Raw genomic sequence first — 16,414 nt, forward strand, 5'->3', positions numbered from 1 at the left:
TCACCTCTACCTTGCCCCTGCGCCCCTCTCTCCTCCCCCTCATCTCTTTCCCCCCACCTCTCTATTCTCCCTCATTCTTTATTATCCCCACCCTCACCTCTCTTCTCCACCCCTCACCTCTCTTCTCCCCATCACCTCTCTTCTCCCCCCATCACCTCTTTCTTTCCCCCCTCATCTCTCTATTTTCTCCTTCACCTCTCTCGTCTCCCTCTCACCTCTCTCTTCTCCCCCTCACCTCTCTTCCCCCCCAGCTCTCTTCTCCCCCTCACCTCTCTCCCCCCTCACATTTCTTTCCCCCTCACCTCTCTTCTCCCCCTCACCTCTCTCCCCCCTCACCTCTCTCTTCCCCCCTCACCTCTCTCTTCTCCCCTTTCACCTCTCTTCTCCCCACTCACCACTCTCTTCTCCCCCCTCACCTCTCTATTCTCCCCCCCTCACCTCTCTATTCTCCCCCCCCCTCACCTCTCTCTTCTTCCCCTCTCCACCTCTCTCTCCTCCCCCTCGCCTCTCTATTTTCCCCCCTCTGCCCTCATCTCCCCCATCACCTCTCTCTTCACCTCCCTCACCTCTCTCTTCTCCTTCCTCATCTCTCTTCTCCACCCTTCACCTCCCTCTTCCCCCCTCACCTCCCACATCCATCCCCTCACCTCGCTCCCCACACCCCCTCACCTTGCTCCCCCCGTCAACTTGCTCCCCCCTACCCTCACCCCTCTTTTCCCCCCTTGCCTCTCTCTCCACCCGTCACTTCTCTCTCTCCCCCTCACCTATTTCTCTCCCCCTCACCTATTTCTCTCCCCCTTCACCTCTCTTCTCCCCCTCACCTCTCTTTTTTCCCCCTCACCACTCTTCTCCCCCCACAACACCTCTTCCCTCCCCGTCAACACTCTTTTCTCCCCTCACCTGTCTTCTTCCCCCTCACCTTTCTCTCTTCTCCCCCTCTCAACACTCTCTTCTCACCCCACAACACTCTCTTTTCCACCCTCCTCACCACTATTCTCCCTCCTCACCACTATTCTCCCCCCACCTCTCTTCTCCCCCCTAACCTCTCCCTTCCCCCCAACCTCTCCCTTCCCCCCTCACCTCTCTCCTCCCCCTCATCTCTCTCCCCCTCACCTCTCTCTTCTCCACTTCACCTCTCTCTTCTCCCCCTCACCTCTCTCTTCTCCCCCTCACCTCTCTCTTTTCCCCCTAACCTCTCTCTTCTCCCCCTCACCTCTCTCTTCTCCCCCTCACATCTCTTCTTCCCCCTCACATCTCTTCTTCCCCCTCACCTCTCTTCCCCCCTCACTTCTCTTCACCCCCCTCACCTCTCTCTTCTCCACCCCATCACCTCTCTTCTCCCCCCCACCGCTCTCTTCTCCCCCTTCACCTCTCTCTTCTCCCCCCCCTCACCTCTCTTCTCTCCCCCTCACCTCTCTCTTCTCCCTCTCACCTCTCTTCTTCACCTCTAACCTCCCTTTCCACCCTCAACCCCTCTTTTTCCCCCTCACCTCTCTCTTCTCCCCCCCCCTCACCTCTCTCTTCTCCCCCCCCTCACCTCTCTTCTCTCCCCCTCACCTCTCTCTTCTCCCTCTCACCTCTCTTCTTCACCTCTAACCTCCCTTTCCACCCTCAACCCCTCTTTTTCCCCCTCACCTCTCTCCTCCCCCCTCACATCTCCTCCCCCCTCACATCTCTTCTCCCCCCTCACCTCTCTATTCTCCACCTTGCCTTTCTATTCTCCTCCCTCACCTCTCTCTATTCCTCCTTCACTTATCGCTTCTCCTTCCTCATCTCTCTTATCCACCCCCTCACCCTCTTAACTTGCTCCACCCCTACCCTCACCTCTTCTCCCCCCTCAACATTCTCTTCTCTCCCCTCACCTCTCTCTTCTCCCACCTCACCTCTCTCTTCTCATCACTCACCTCTCTCTCTTCTCCCCCCCTCACCACTATCTTCTCCCCCCTCAACACAACTCTTCTCCCCCCTCACCTCTATTCTCCCCCCTCACCTCTCTCTTCTCCCCACTCACCAATCTCTTCTCCCCCCTCACCTCTCCCTTCCCCCCTCAATTCTCTCTCCTCCCCCTAATCTCTCTCCCACAACTTCTCTATTCTCTCCCCATTCTTTCTTCTCCCACCCTCAACTCTCTTCTTCCCCCCTAGCCTCTCTTCATCCCCCTCACCTCTCTTCTCCCCCCGTCACCTTTCTTTCCCCCCTCACCTCTCTCTTCTCCTTCACCTCTCTCTTCTCCATCCTCACCTCTCTTCTCCACCCCTCACCTCCCTCTTCCCCTCCTCACCTCCCTCATCTCGCTCCCCCCACTCCCTCACTTCGCTCCCACCCTAAACTTGATTCCCCCCTACCCTCACCCCTCTCTCTCCACCCCTCACCTCTCTCTTTCCCCTCACCTATTTCTCTCCCCCCTCACTTCTCTTCTCCCCCTCACACTCACTTCTTTTATTTATTGAAAGTACTCTCAATTCCAGACTCCTGGTTACTATCAAACTTCCTCTTATCACTTTGAAATAACGCAGTATGGCACTCAATAGATTTTGGAGTATTAATTATGTTGCATTTCAGCAATACCTATAGTACACTGATACTAGTGGTTCATAATGATAATACCATCTCCAATGACTGTCTCATTACTTTGTAAGCATAATCTTACCAAGTAGCACTGGCTGCCTGGAATTAGAGCACCGCCTTTCATCACCCTGGTCCCTTCTGCCTGCATTCATTATTGGGAGTGTATTCAATGTCACTTACTTGGGCACTCTCACTTTACAGACCATTAACGTTCTTTTAAAATATCGAGATAAATCCAATGACATCATGAAGAACCAGTACCGAGAGTTATTTGAGGCTGTGCCATTTGCAGACAAACAGAGGTAAGAACATTATATCAGAAAACCAAATTGGATCATTCTGTCTCAAATTAATACAATGAAAATGTATAACGGCCAGCTTGTTGATATACAATGCCCAGGGTATTATTGGGAAGGATGAAGGATGTAGTTAGTCCCTCAGAGCCCAAATTGTCCATATTCAACATGATGAAAAGTTGGGTAATGTAATTAAAAAGGAACGCCATCCACCTAAAGTTGATATTTCTGGTGGCGGCTTTGACACTGAGGGAAAGTCACAAGTGCCAGCCCTCTAGTGTCCTTTGTGATATTCCCTTAATGTCATTGCTTTTTTTGCTCTTCTCTCGGGAAGATAAAGGGTCTGAGATCAAAGTCTCCTGTTAGTTAATTGGGGGAATGGGGGAAGGGAAGGAATAACTGTTGCAACAGTCAGATAGTGGTGAACAGGTGGCTGGGGCTAATGGTTGATACTGTACAGAAACTTGCCAAGACAAGAACAGGAGCCCTTTTAAACTACTGTAGCACTCTGTTCACTGAATAGTGACTGAATTAAAATATAACCTTTATTTAGTATGTACTTAGAATAAATGGGACATAAACAGACATGAATATACTAAGTGAACAAACACAAAAAATACTAGGGATAATGTGTGTGCCACAATTGTAGGTATAGCCCTTAAAGAGCTATAGTTCAGCTCCAGGAACCACTGTCCTAAGACCTATATATAGTACAGTGGTTATTGGGGTTAGCCTACAGTTTAAATGGCAAACATGTATTGCCTATATTGGTAAACCTGTGTATGGATAACATATGGTCTGTTAAAGAATGGATACATCTAATTTCTCCCAATTTATAGACATATTCTTCAAAATTATGTAATTAAATTACCGTCATATCTCAGAGACACGACGCATGTCTTGAATATGATCAAATCACTCCACTACAAGATGATTTCATCTGGGTCACGTGTGACGTCACCTCTTTATATACAGTAGTTAACATGATCTAGGTGTTAAAGCGATTAAGAGTATTGGATCAGGATAGTAACATAAAGGACAATTTGAAAATATTTTTATTAGAAGGCATTAGATACATACTGACCCACAACTACTTTTGTTATGATAGTAAGTTCTTTCTCCAGACATGTGGCATGGCCTTGAAACCAGGTTCACACCAAGCTATGTCGGTATCTTTATGGGGATGTGGAAGGAGGATTACAACTGGGCCCACGGACCATTTTGTGAACCTGGTGCAATGGAAACGCTACATTGATGACGTGCTATGTGTCTGGAGGGGCAGTGAGGAAGATCTTGCTATATTTAAGGATTATCTTAATACCAATAATTGGAATCTCTAATTTACATTTAACAGTAAAAAAGTTGCAATAGATTTTTTATACCTTCATCTATTTGTAGAAAAGGGAGCTATAGAAACAAAGACATTCTACAATACAGTTGATGCGAACACTTATTTTTTGGCATCAAGCCATCATTAGCCTGGTGGATAGAAAATATCCCACAGGTACAATTTCTAAGGCTGAGTCCATGCTGCCGCTGAGCTCGCTCATGCTTGAGAGCGGTGATGTCACCAGCTCTCCAAGCATGAGCGATAGGCTGTCCTGCAACTTTTTAGAGCAGGAGCGGGGGGCGTGGCTATTAGGGGAGGGGGCCTGTCATTGGCTGAATAGGGGCTGTGTGTGTGTGTGTGTCTGTCCATTTTCTCTCTACCCCCTTCCCTCCTCTCTCCCTCCCCCATTGCTCTCTCTCTCCCCCCCATTGCTATCTCTCTCCCCCTTCCCCCCTCTCTCCCCCTTCCCTCCTCTCGTTTCCCTCCCCCCTTGCTCTCCCTTCCCTCTCTCCTTTCTCCCCCCCTTCTCTCCTTTCTCCCCCTACTCTCCTTTCTCCCCCATCTCTCCTTTCTCCCCCATCTCTCCTTTCTCCCCCACCTCTCTCCTTTCTCCCCCACCTCTCTCCTTTCTCCCCCACCTCTCTCCTTTCTCCCCCACCTCTCTCCTTTCTCCCTCACTTCGTTTGCCCCCCCACACCACACCACACAGGGGCTGTGTGTGTGTGTGTGTCTGTCCATTTTCTCTCTACCCCCCTTCCCTCCTCTCTCCCTCCCCCATTGCTCTCTCTCTCCCCCCCATTGCTATCTCTCTCCCCCTTCCCCCCTCTCTCCCCCTTCCCTCCTCTCGTTTCCCTCCCCCCTTGCTCTCCCTTCCCTCTCTCCTTTCTCCCCCATCTCTCCTTTCTCCCCCATCTCTCCTTTCTCCCCCACCTCTCTCCTTTCTCCCCCACCTCTCTCCTTTCTCCCCCACCTCTCTCCTTTCTCCCCCACCTCTCTCCTTTCTCCCCCACCTCTCTCCTTTCTCCCTCACTTCGTTTGCCCCCCCACACCACTTTGTTTGCCCCCCCACACCACTTTGTTTACCCCCCCACACCAGTCCGTTTTGCCCCCCCCCCCACACCACACTAGTCTGTTTTGCCCCACCCACACCACACCAGTCCGTTTTGCCCCCACCCCTGCACCACACCAGTCCATTTTGTCCCTACACCACACCAGTCCGTTTTGCCCCCCCACACCCCACCACTCCATTTTGCCCCCTACACCACACCACTCCATTTTGCCCCCCCACACACACACCAGTCTGTTTTGCCCCCCCCCCCAACACCAGTCTGTTTTGCCCCCCCCACACCCCACCAGTCTGTTTTTCCCCCCCCACCCACACCACACCAGTCTGTTTGCCCCCCCACACCACACCAGTCCATTCCCCCCCCCCCTTCCACTTCTCTCAGCTAGAAATCCCATGTTTGTGTTTACAGTAGTGACAGGGCATTAGAACACGCCCTCTCTCTTCCCATTGGTCAGAGCAGGGTCATGTGACCCTGCTCTGAGCCTGAAAGTATCTCTCCAGTGTCTCCTCAAGCACAAAGCTTGGGAGAACGTGCGTGCACACGCATGAGCACCCACGCAAAGCGCAAGCATGAACGGGAGGATTCACAGAGGTAAGCGCGCTAAGCGCCAAGTGCATAGCGAGCTCAGCGCCAGTGGGGACTCAGCCTTAGAGTAAAAAGAAATTGCTCGCAGGAACATAATTTTGTGAAACAGTCAATTGATCTGAAAAACAAATTTAGAGATAGAGACTATAGCAAAACCTGTATATCTAAACCCATTAAAATAGTCAGTGAGAAAAATAGAGAGGAACTCATAAGCATGAAAAGTAAGAACAAAGCTAAAAATGGGATGGATGGAGCAAATTTAGTCCCATTTATCACACAATATAATACAGTGGCTCTGAAAATTACACAAGTATTTAATAAACACTGGGATATATTTCGGGGAGATAAGAAACTTAGTTCAATATTACCTGAATGTCCTCAGATTATCTTTAAAAGGGCACATCATTTAAAATTGAACTTGGCCCCTAGCTGTCCTATTAGTGCTATAAAAGACAAGAACAATATGTGTTAAATGACCTGAAAGGGTACTATACATGTTCCAATTGTATTGCATGTAAATATAGTGTGAAATGCAAGAATTTCAAATCTAACATCACAGGTAAAATATTTGAGATAGAGTATTTTATTAATTGCAGAAGTATATTCACTATATACCTGCTAGAATGCCCATGCGGGCTACAATATGATGGGAGGACTGGTAGGCCCCTAAAAAAGAGGCTGGCAGAAAATGTCTATAATATTTTAACGGGTGCTCGCCACAATCTGGACGGAGATGTTAATATACACCGACCAACAACCACGACATTGAGTCTGGAGTGCAGAGTTGTAGTCGTGTAGCCGTGTCAGGGTTGGAGAAACTAGAATAATTGTGACACTCGCCATGGTCAAGGGTTGGAGTAGTAGAATGGTCGTGGTGCTTAGCCGGGATCCAGGAGTATAGACGATGGAAGTCCAGATGCAAGACGAGGTCAAGGATCAGAGAAAACGGAGGTCCAGGTACAAGCCGAGGTCAAAAGGTACTAAGAGAACAAGACAGGTAGTAGAATGCACTAGGCAACAATACAAGGCAGAAGATAGAGAAATGAGACCGCTTCCACCATATATATCTAGTAATGTGTATACAATCAATTATAGCAGGTGCTTTGGGGACAAGGTAATGCTTATTAGATAGTTGATCTAAGACAGATCAGAAAAGATATCCCCTATTTCAAGCACTCATTGCTGGATAATAGTATAGAGACTGTATTCAGTCTAACCGATTATTGCTGTAAATCAGTCTATTGACCCTTTGAGAACCGGCAAGATCAGTAAAAATAATAAAGTTTTATTTCATAATCACAATATTAAAAACACATATATAACATAGTAAAATTCCCATAATAAGTGGTATGCAGTAGGCTGTATCCACACCTGTTGGTCATGGATTAGTATGGAGCCTAACCAGACTGACATCAAATATCACTCTAATAGTATCTGCTCAGGGCTGGCAAACTACTGATAATACTGTATGTGGCATAAAAGGTTGCCCGAATAATTTACATTAGAGTATATAAGTATGAATATCCCCAATGTATATCTGTATCGTGATATACTTTTCAATCACATTAACCGCTGTATACCCAATACCTCAGAAGGAAATTAGTGCACACAAATCATTGATGCGTCACAACACCTAATAGGTGTACACAGTGGTATATATATTCTTTCAAAAGGTAGATACGCAAACACCATATATCTTCGTCATAAATTCCATTCAAGGGCTAATGCACCTGTGGACGGACGTTCACAGAGGTACACAATTAGGAGGCTTTATAATGTGAAATTATAATAGGCTTTATTGTGCCTGTTCCTTTTCATCAGGAAAATTATCCAAACATAGGGGGGGGAACAAAGCTTCCATTCACTTGGGAGTAATTCTAGTGAAAACACTATGCAACCAATTCACATCTCCCTAGTCAAGCATTTCTCCCCAGTTCCAAACATAGTATGAAAATAAGCAGATATAAGCAGTCTCTTAATAATGAAAGTCTTATCTGTTTATCAGCTGTAAAGTAAGCTTCTCTGCTCTCCTGGAACCGCACTGAGCGTGCACAGAAAATCAGCATCCAGGTTTTAGAAGTCTTATTTGGGCCTTGTGTCTTGAAAGCAGCTCTGCTAACTTTGGCAGAGCTCAAAACAAGTGTGTCTCCAAGTTCAGCTCAGGTGTCAGCTAAAGAGTTCTCACTTCCTGTTTCAAAAGACAGGCTTTCTAAGCCATCTAATTCAGGCAGGTGGTGTTTAGTAATTAACTACAAGAGGTTAACCACCACACTGCTGGATTAAAGACACATTACTGAACAGGGATAAGTCCCCTGTTACAGCGCCGAAAAGTGGAAACATATCAATGGTACAATTATTCTCTGATGATCCTATTATGTGTCTATTAGCTTATTCTGGTGATAAGAAGTAACTGTGTTGTATCAGTATCAAACCAAGAAGAATAAGCCAAGTTGGTACTTAGAGACTCCAATCAAGAGATAACCAAGACATGAATCACTTGCACAATGTCAGCATACAGTAGGTGTGTGGGAGATTTGATCACAGCAGATCTCATGTGAAGAGCAGGGGAAACCTCAGATACAAGCCTATTAGTTCTCCTGAGCAGGGAGATGTTGCCACTTCTGATGACGGCACATGGGTGACGTCTCACGTAACCCGACGAACGTTTCACGCGTACACCGCGCGTCTTCAGGGGGAGGAGTTAAATGTCCCTGATCTCCCTTGTATCTTTTATACTCTCCTAGTGGAGGGGGCGTAACTTTCAGCCGGATAATCAGGGTGGGGTCAAAGTCTGTGATCCGATTGGACCAAAATGGAGTGGATTTAATTTCATTTTGAACTTCTAATGTATCTTGATATTAGAGACGCCTAATATGGTGTAGAATATTAAATTAATGCTAATGTTATGTAGGGCAAAATATCCAGATAAGTATTGGATGTGGGACCTAAAACATATGGAGTTACACATGTCTTCAGTTCAATAACAACACTGGTCATTGGGCGTATATTATATAGTTTTATTTTAAGACTCACTTTGTTTGTAACATACAGTAGGAGGATTCCCTGGTATTAGGCCACTGCATAGCATCCAAGCATAACGGGCCGTTTGACATTGTATGGTAGGGTAGGAGACTCCCACTTGATGACGTCATTATATCACCACGGCAACTGCAGGGTTTAAAAAGCCGGCCTATTCAGGGCACCTCCCACCCCCGAAGAAGTTCCTTTGTCTTGGAATGAAACGCGCGTCGGGATGACGTCATAGCGACGTCGGGTGTACCACAGACTCACAGGAGTTTGTTCATGGTTGGCCTATAACAGTAACTTGACAGTTACACTTTGATGTGGGCCACAGATGTGGATCCCACTAGCAAATGATATGGACTATTATGTCTATTTATCCTGTGCTGGTCAGAGCTGACTACGAGTGGATGCAGAGCTATTTCTACATAACAGGTAGTGTCTGTCGGTATATCATTATATCGGGTGTCTGTAAGTAGACTGGGCTGTGCATACACCCGGCTGGACTACAATACTGGCCATTAGGGCTCTTAACCAACTTACACTTACCTTATAGCAACGCTTATCCCCAGATAGTTTTTCACACAATCACTGGGGTTCCCCTCTGTCTGGGATTACACTGAGTTTATCTGTGCAGGCACCAATGCCATGTGCAACACACAGGCATAGCTATATAGTGTCAACTGAGCTAGTGCTACCTGGTACCATTGTATCTCATCGCTCCACAGGATTACTGTGTATTTGTGCAATTACCCTTTAGGGACTTAACACAGTATCTATACACAGTGCAACTATGTGAAAATGCTATGTGATACATGTTCACATTTAACTGCAAGTTACATCCAGCATGAATGGCTACTTAAAGGTATATACCTATGCCATTTGATCACAAGAGAAATCCATATTTAGGATTTCCCTAGTACATCGCTTAGGTTTTAACTTTTTTCTATGTTTACCCCACATAATTATATCAATAAATAATTTATTATTTTTATCCAGTAGAGTTGAGTGCATCACTTAGGGTTCATTTCTCTCCCCCTCCTATACCTAAGACATATATATCAGATGATACAGTATGTTATTGACCAAATATATAGGATAGACCCCCGACATACATATCCGGAGATGTATTATTAACCAATCACCTTCAGGACAAATATAGTTTGAATTATGGTATAGGGTAATGCATATCCTTTAGGGGAGGAAGTGTGCAAGTGTAGGAGTGTTTAGTCCACTATGTGATCCACCCCTATTGGTCAATGTGAATTCAAATATTATTATAAAAAATATTAACTACCTCTTAAGTAATGTGAATCGTTGTAAAGGTAAAAGTTGGAGGTCAAAATGTGATCCTAAATTAGTATTAAACTAAATAAATCGTGAATAATTAATAGATACGTGTGACCTATCTATCATGTGATTAATAAAGGTATATATATAATAGTAATAAAAGACAGAATAATGGATGTATGGTGTAGGAGTGAATGAACCATTAAGTGATCTGCCCCTATCGGTCAATACAGATCGAGATGGAATTAAAGACTGTATACCCGAAACCCTTATATGATCCCTTTGAATATAGATGTAATTGTCTGTCCTTATTGCAATATTGTTTGGTCTCTGATATAGGTGTCATATCACATATCCCTTTTAAATCAGTTAACATCTGATAAGGTGAAAAAAGGTAAGTACCTGGATCCCGAGAGGTTGGCATTGGATTTACAGGAAGGGAGAATAGATAAACCCTTCATTAAGTCCTTGTGGGAAAGGGTTTGGAGTAAAAAATCCAACGACATTCCTGTTGTAGGAGTCATTTATCCCAATCCCCACCTCTAGGATCTCTAGGGACATGTTCTATGCCACAGAAATGCATAACTTTAGGATCTCCCTTATGATCTTGAATAACATGTCTAGCTATGGGAGTGTCTGTGGCATTACGTACATTCCCTATATGTTCCAATACCCTCGTTTTCAGCAATCACATGTCATAAGGTAGATAATACCGTATGACAGGCAGTTAATGAAATCCTTAATTTCAAAGGTTTCCGTGTAGGTGGAGTTGGAAAACTGTTTTGTGACAGGCATAAACTGACAAGCTTTACATTTTGAGCAGGGGAAGGACCCCTGTGGTTAGTGCCCAACCACGTTCTTTCTTGTTGTTTGCGAAAGTGACTGTGTACCAATCTGTCTTTGATGTTTTTGTTACGTCTGCATCACGTAGTAGGTGTATCTTGGAGAATTTTGCATAGATCTGCATCCCCTAACAGAATGTGCCAATGTCTTTGCCTCCACCTGGTTGCAGTATGTCCTGACTGGCACTGAGTTTAAAGCAGGGGAACATGGTTCAATTCATGGTGTCGGATCCTTGTGACCTTGGGCAAGTCACTTTATCTCCCTGCACCTCAGGCACCAAAAAATAGATTGTAAGCTCTACGGGGCAGGGACCTGTGCCTGCAAAATGTCTCTGTAATGTGCTACGTAAAACTAGCAGCGCTATACAAGAACAGGCTATTATTGTTTTTATTATTATTAGAGATGCCCATGACCATCAGTATTCTTCCTTCCAATTAGATGAATCAGTCCCTCGCAAGAAAGGGGGTGTAAGTGGAGAGAAAGAGATAGAGGTGAGGTTGTAAGAGAGAGGGTGGGGTGTGAGGGAGAGCATGAGATGGAGGGGGAGATGTGAGAGTATGAGGTAGGGGGGATAAGTGGGGGTGTAAAAGAGGGAGGGAGAGAGGTCGGGGTATAATAGGAGGGGCAGTTGGGGGTGTTAAAGAGGGAGGGAGAGAGGTGAGAGAGTTGGAGGTGTAAGATGGGAGGGGTCTTGCAAGGCCTCCAGCACAAGGGGGAGGCATCTAAATTCTAGTCCTGGGCCCCAGAAAAGCTGTCTGAGGTCCTGCACTTATACTGTATATCCTATTTTTTCTATTGCAGAATCACGGACATACCAGTTATGTATCAGTGTTCTCTAGCAGATGTATTGGGATTTATTCAGTCAATTTACATGTACCAGGAATTCCTGAAGCAGGACAGGGATGGAGCCACAGAATTCCTGCAAAGAGTGGAGAAGAGGTAAAAGAATGTGACAAGAATGTGACGAGTGTGCACAATGTTTATTAAATCTGGCAAGCCCTTTGCTTATTATTGATAATAGAGATGGACGCATTCTGAAGGACTACATCTGATGCGGCTAAAGTGGAGATGAGATCAGACTTGAGAGAAATGCCGTCTGTGGCGTAACCCTCATGCTGATAAACCCCGCAATGCGGGGGGGGGAGGTGAGAGCGCAGGGGGACCATGCCAGCCGGTGTTGTAAATAGGGCCCGACGGATAGCACCGAATCCTTGCATCAGCACAGCAGTGTGAGCAGATTTTGGGATTATGGGGCAGGAAAGGGTACAACCCCCAGTAAATCATCATTAGAGTGGCGCGGGACATGGCTTCCCCTGAATTGGCAGCTGGAGCAGAGTGGGAGGCACGGCACCCCTGAATTGACAGAGTGGGAGGCACGGCACCCCTGAATTGACAGTATGAACCCTGGTTAGGTCTCAGGTTGAGTGAGGATAGGCAATGCCAGCGCATTGATCAGGTCGGTTGGAGGTGGGGGACACAACTTCTCTTGATCGGTTTGTATGTGGAGTAAAAGCCCTGGCAGGCGGGTCTGTGCTGGCTGGAAGGGGGCCCAAGTACTCACTGAACCTGGCTGGACGAAAGAGCAATGGGCACTTGAGAAGACCAGGCACCAGGACACCTTACCTCTGTCTGTGAGCAGCATGATAAACTCTTCACCTCCCGTTCTGAAGTGGCCGCACTCTTCCTCCATGCTGAAGCAGGGAGGAAGTGAAGGAGCAGGAAGGCCTGCAGCTCAGTGTCAGCAGCTTTGGCTGGGCAGATATTAATACCGCGGTAAGGCCTTGCCCCTGCTGCCTACTGCAGCGCCCGCTGTGGCGGACGCTGCACGGACGACAGCCCTCCCCTCAATGGCGCCAGGCCCGCTGCAAGGGGGGGCCACAGAGCAGGACTCGCGACGGAGCGCTAAGCCACGCCCCCCGGCGGTTCAGCCAATGAGGGCAAACCTGCCGGGTGACATCATGGCCACGCCCCCGTCACTCCCCCCCCCCCCCCCGATCTCTCTTCCTGCAGTGAGCTGCAGACCGGGGAATCGGCTGCACGCGCCGCCAATCTAGCGGGCGCGCGTTGCAGTGGAGTTACCGGGGCCTTCGCCTAACAGAAAATTTGGGAAAAAGCCTTGCCAGCATTTTGTTATTAATACTGTATTACTATAAACCCCGTATTATTGTCACTGAAGGACTCCGCCAATCTCTTCTCTCCTCCCTGCAGGTTTCGTGACACTTTGGGAGAATCTTCTCACCAAGTCACATTGGAGTTTCACATGACATGTTACTGCGTTCTGGCTTGCAAATCATAAGTTGGATTGAAGTACAGTATGTGAAGCTGGCGGTGTGAGAGGATGGAGACTTACTGAACACATTTGTGGCGGATCAATGCCAGCGCTTCGAAATTCTTCCCCTGTGTTTGTCAGCCTTTAAACTGCTTTAAAATAATCATAGTGAAATACAATTGAAATTAACGACTACAGGTCATATTTACTAGAATATAAAGCAACTTGTTGCCCAGTCAAATTAGAAGCAGTGAAGTATCTAAAGATTTTTTAATTCACAGGTTTGCAAAGTTAGCACTCCTTGGTGCATATGGCTTTAAATGTGTCATATGGGAGATAAACTATTTCAATTCTTTCTTGAGCAAAGCTCTTTAAAACGACATCTGTGATCCCCCTACCTATAACAAAAAAATACTGCAGTCTGATTGTTTACATGAGCAGAAACCACTGACTATTCCTCCTTCTCCACCACTATTCTCATATCAGTAAAATCCTTCATGCAAGCAGCCATGCATAAAGAACGGTGGGGAAAATAATAGCCATAAATATTCAAATGAATAAACTATACAATAAATTACATTTTATCCATTCACTTGTATGCATGTTTTGTTACATGAATTTATCAGTGAAAATGTATCATTTTAGTATATGACTTAAAAAATATCATCCTGAATAAATTATATATTTTTAAAGTGAAACTTCTTTAGTGGCGTTAGTGTATTGATTGGAGACGGAAGTCAGTTGTGACGGAAGTGACATCACTCCTGGCAGAAGAGGCCGTGAGTGTTGTCAGCTTCCACAAGGAGTAGTCAGCGTGTCCAGTGCTCTGGCCTCTCTCCCCGCTTCGCACACAGCTGCTGCCCGGGCCCCCACCGAGTGATGCATGTCTACCACCTCCCCTCTTCGGCTGGGACCTCCGTCGGGGAGAGGGGGGGGGGCTGGAGAGGCAGTGATGCACCAAACACCGCCTGCATGAGTGGTGCGCCTGTCCCCGTCCACCAGTGTGCCACCGAGCATTCCCCCCCATGTCCCTGTACCTCCGCTGGGGTTGCTGGCTGCAGCAGGACATACAGCCGTGTCCACAGCTCCGCCGGGGGGAGAGAGTGGGGGCTGCTCCAGCCATGTACCTCCACCGGGGGGTTGGAAAGGGGGCTGCACAGGAGACTCAGATAGAGCCCCCCCCCCCCCCCCCCGTATCCGCAACTCTGCCGGGGGTGGGAGGAGTCAGGAAAGAGGGGGGTAAGAGACAGAGAGACATACACACAACACACAGAGAGAGACACACACACACTGACACACATACATACACTGACTGACACACTGACTGACACACACAGAGCCTGACACACACACTGACTGACGCACACACACCTGTGGTGCGCCGAACATCACCCCAGTGATGCTCACTCCCAGTGAGGCGCAGAGCACCCCCCCTCCCCCCCCCCCCCCCCCCCCCATGTCCCCGTACCTCTGCGGGGTGCTGGCTGCAACAGGACAGAGGAGTAGGAAACAGAAATAGACTGCCCAGCGCTTCCTTAATACAGTGCCACAGCACCACCCAGTGGTGAAAAAATATAACAAGCAAATGCAAGAAAGGGAAAATATGCAATATAAATAATGTAACAACGGTAAAAAATATATAATCAAAGGACCATTCAACCTTAAGAGGGAAAAGCCACAATCCTCTAGAGAACAGAAAACGCAAGAGATGAGGGAGTGTGTCCTAGATTTGACCAATGGTGTTCTGCAGCAGCTTCAGATGATGAACTGCCTGGTAGCCAAGCTAGAGCTGGTGGGGAAGAAAAACGGGAAGGGGGGGTGGGGGGGGGGGGAAGGAGACAAAGAAGCGGCTGATGGTGTAGTAATATAAAACATCTTTAATAAATGACACATAAAAAAGCCCCCCTGAGGGCGTACTCACACTCCGTACTGCCACTCAGGGCACATAAGGGTATCTTCCACTCAACGTGTTTCGCAACAAAGCAAGTTAACCCTATCTTGCGAAATGCGTTGAGTGGAAGAGGAGGAGGAGGCAATCTGTTCCCGGTTGATCGTGATGCCAGACACAAACTCCAGTCAAGCTGCACGAGAACCCCAGCGGCCGCTTGTGGGGACCGTCAGAGACTGCCAGAGACGGAGGAGACGCACACCGGACAGCATTGGCTGTAAAGATACCCTTATGTGCCCTGAGTGGCAGTACAGAGTGTGAGTATGCCCTCAGGAGGGCTTTTTTATGTGTCATTTATTAAAGGTGTTTTATATTACTACACCATCAGCCCCTTCTTTGTCTCCTCCCCCCCCCCCCCCCCCTTCCTGTTTTTCTTCCCCACCAGCTCTAGCTTGGCTACCAGGTAGTTCATCATCTGAAGCTGCTGCAGAACACCATTGGTCAAATCTAGGACACACTCCCTCATCATTTGCGTTTTCTGCAACAGGACACACACAGCCGTGTCCGCAGCTCCGCCAGTGGGGAGACTTAGACAGAGCCCCCCGTGTCCGCAGCTCTGCCAGGGGTGGGGGGGAATCAGGAGAGAGGGGAGGCAGTACAGAGAGACACACACACACACTGACACACACACACACACACACTGACTGACACACACTGACTGACTGACTGACTAACTGACACACACTGACACTTACACTGGCGACACACTTTATTCGAGCTCGGCTAGTCCCACGAATTCGGGTATACCCAGGTGTATTGAGGTTTGTGACTGTTTTCTGCCCGAGTGCATTGGGTTATTTTCCAGGCAGGGATTGAAGCATTTGATTCCCGCTGGCTGCAATACTGCACAGTATATATATATATATACTGCATTACAATTCATGAATTTATGCCATCTGGTAGACACGCGAAGCATTGCAGCCTATTAAATCCTAATCATTATCATTTAACAGATCAGCCGCCCGTCAGCCAGGCATGAACCCAGGCTGGGAAGGCAAACGCAACGGGGCTTGTCAGAGGTGAGGAGCGGCGCATTCCAGGTATCTGCCAGGTACATACTGGGTATTTGCTCGAATAAAGTGTGTCGGTGCAGTAAAACAAGAGTTCTCAGGTATCACCCAAAATTAGTTGGTAACATTGCTTAGCCTCTGAAATTAAAGTAGATGCAAAAGAAGTAGAGCACAGCCAAATAGGAGA

The 16,414-nt window shown here is 47.2% G+C and overlaps 1 protein-coding gene across 2 annotated transcripts in view; it reads left to right on the forward strand.

Moving 5' to 3' along the window:
- Positions 1 to 13,463, forward strand: part of LOC142498794 (putative methyltransferase DDB_G0268948) — a 142,123-nt gene extending 128,660 nt beyond the window's left edge. For both annotated transcript variants that reach the window (XM_075607255.1, XM_075607254.1), the window contains 3 exons: positions 2,770 to 2,870; positions 11,802 to 11,939; positions 13,209 to 13,463. In XM_075607255.1, the coding sequence (XP_075463370.1) occupies positions 2,770 to 2,870; positions 11,802 to 11,939; positions 13,209 to 13,296 (327 nt within the window). In that variant the 3' untranslated portion in view covers positions 13,297 to 13,463. The remainder of the gene's footprint in view (positions 1 to 2,769; positions 2,871 to 11,801; positions 11,940 to 13,208) is intronic.
- Positions 13,464 to 16,414: the final 2,951 nt, after the last annotated feature.

The sequence above is a fragment of the Ascaphus truei genome, chromosome 7 (assembly GCF_040206685.1).
Source record: "Ascaphus truei isolate aAscTru1 chromosome 7, aAscTru1.hap1, whole genome shotgun sequence".
NCBI lineage: Eukaryota > Metazoa > Chordata > Amphibia > Anura > Ascaphidae > Ascaphus > Ascaphus truei.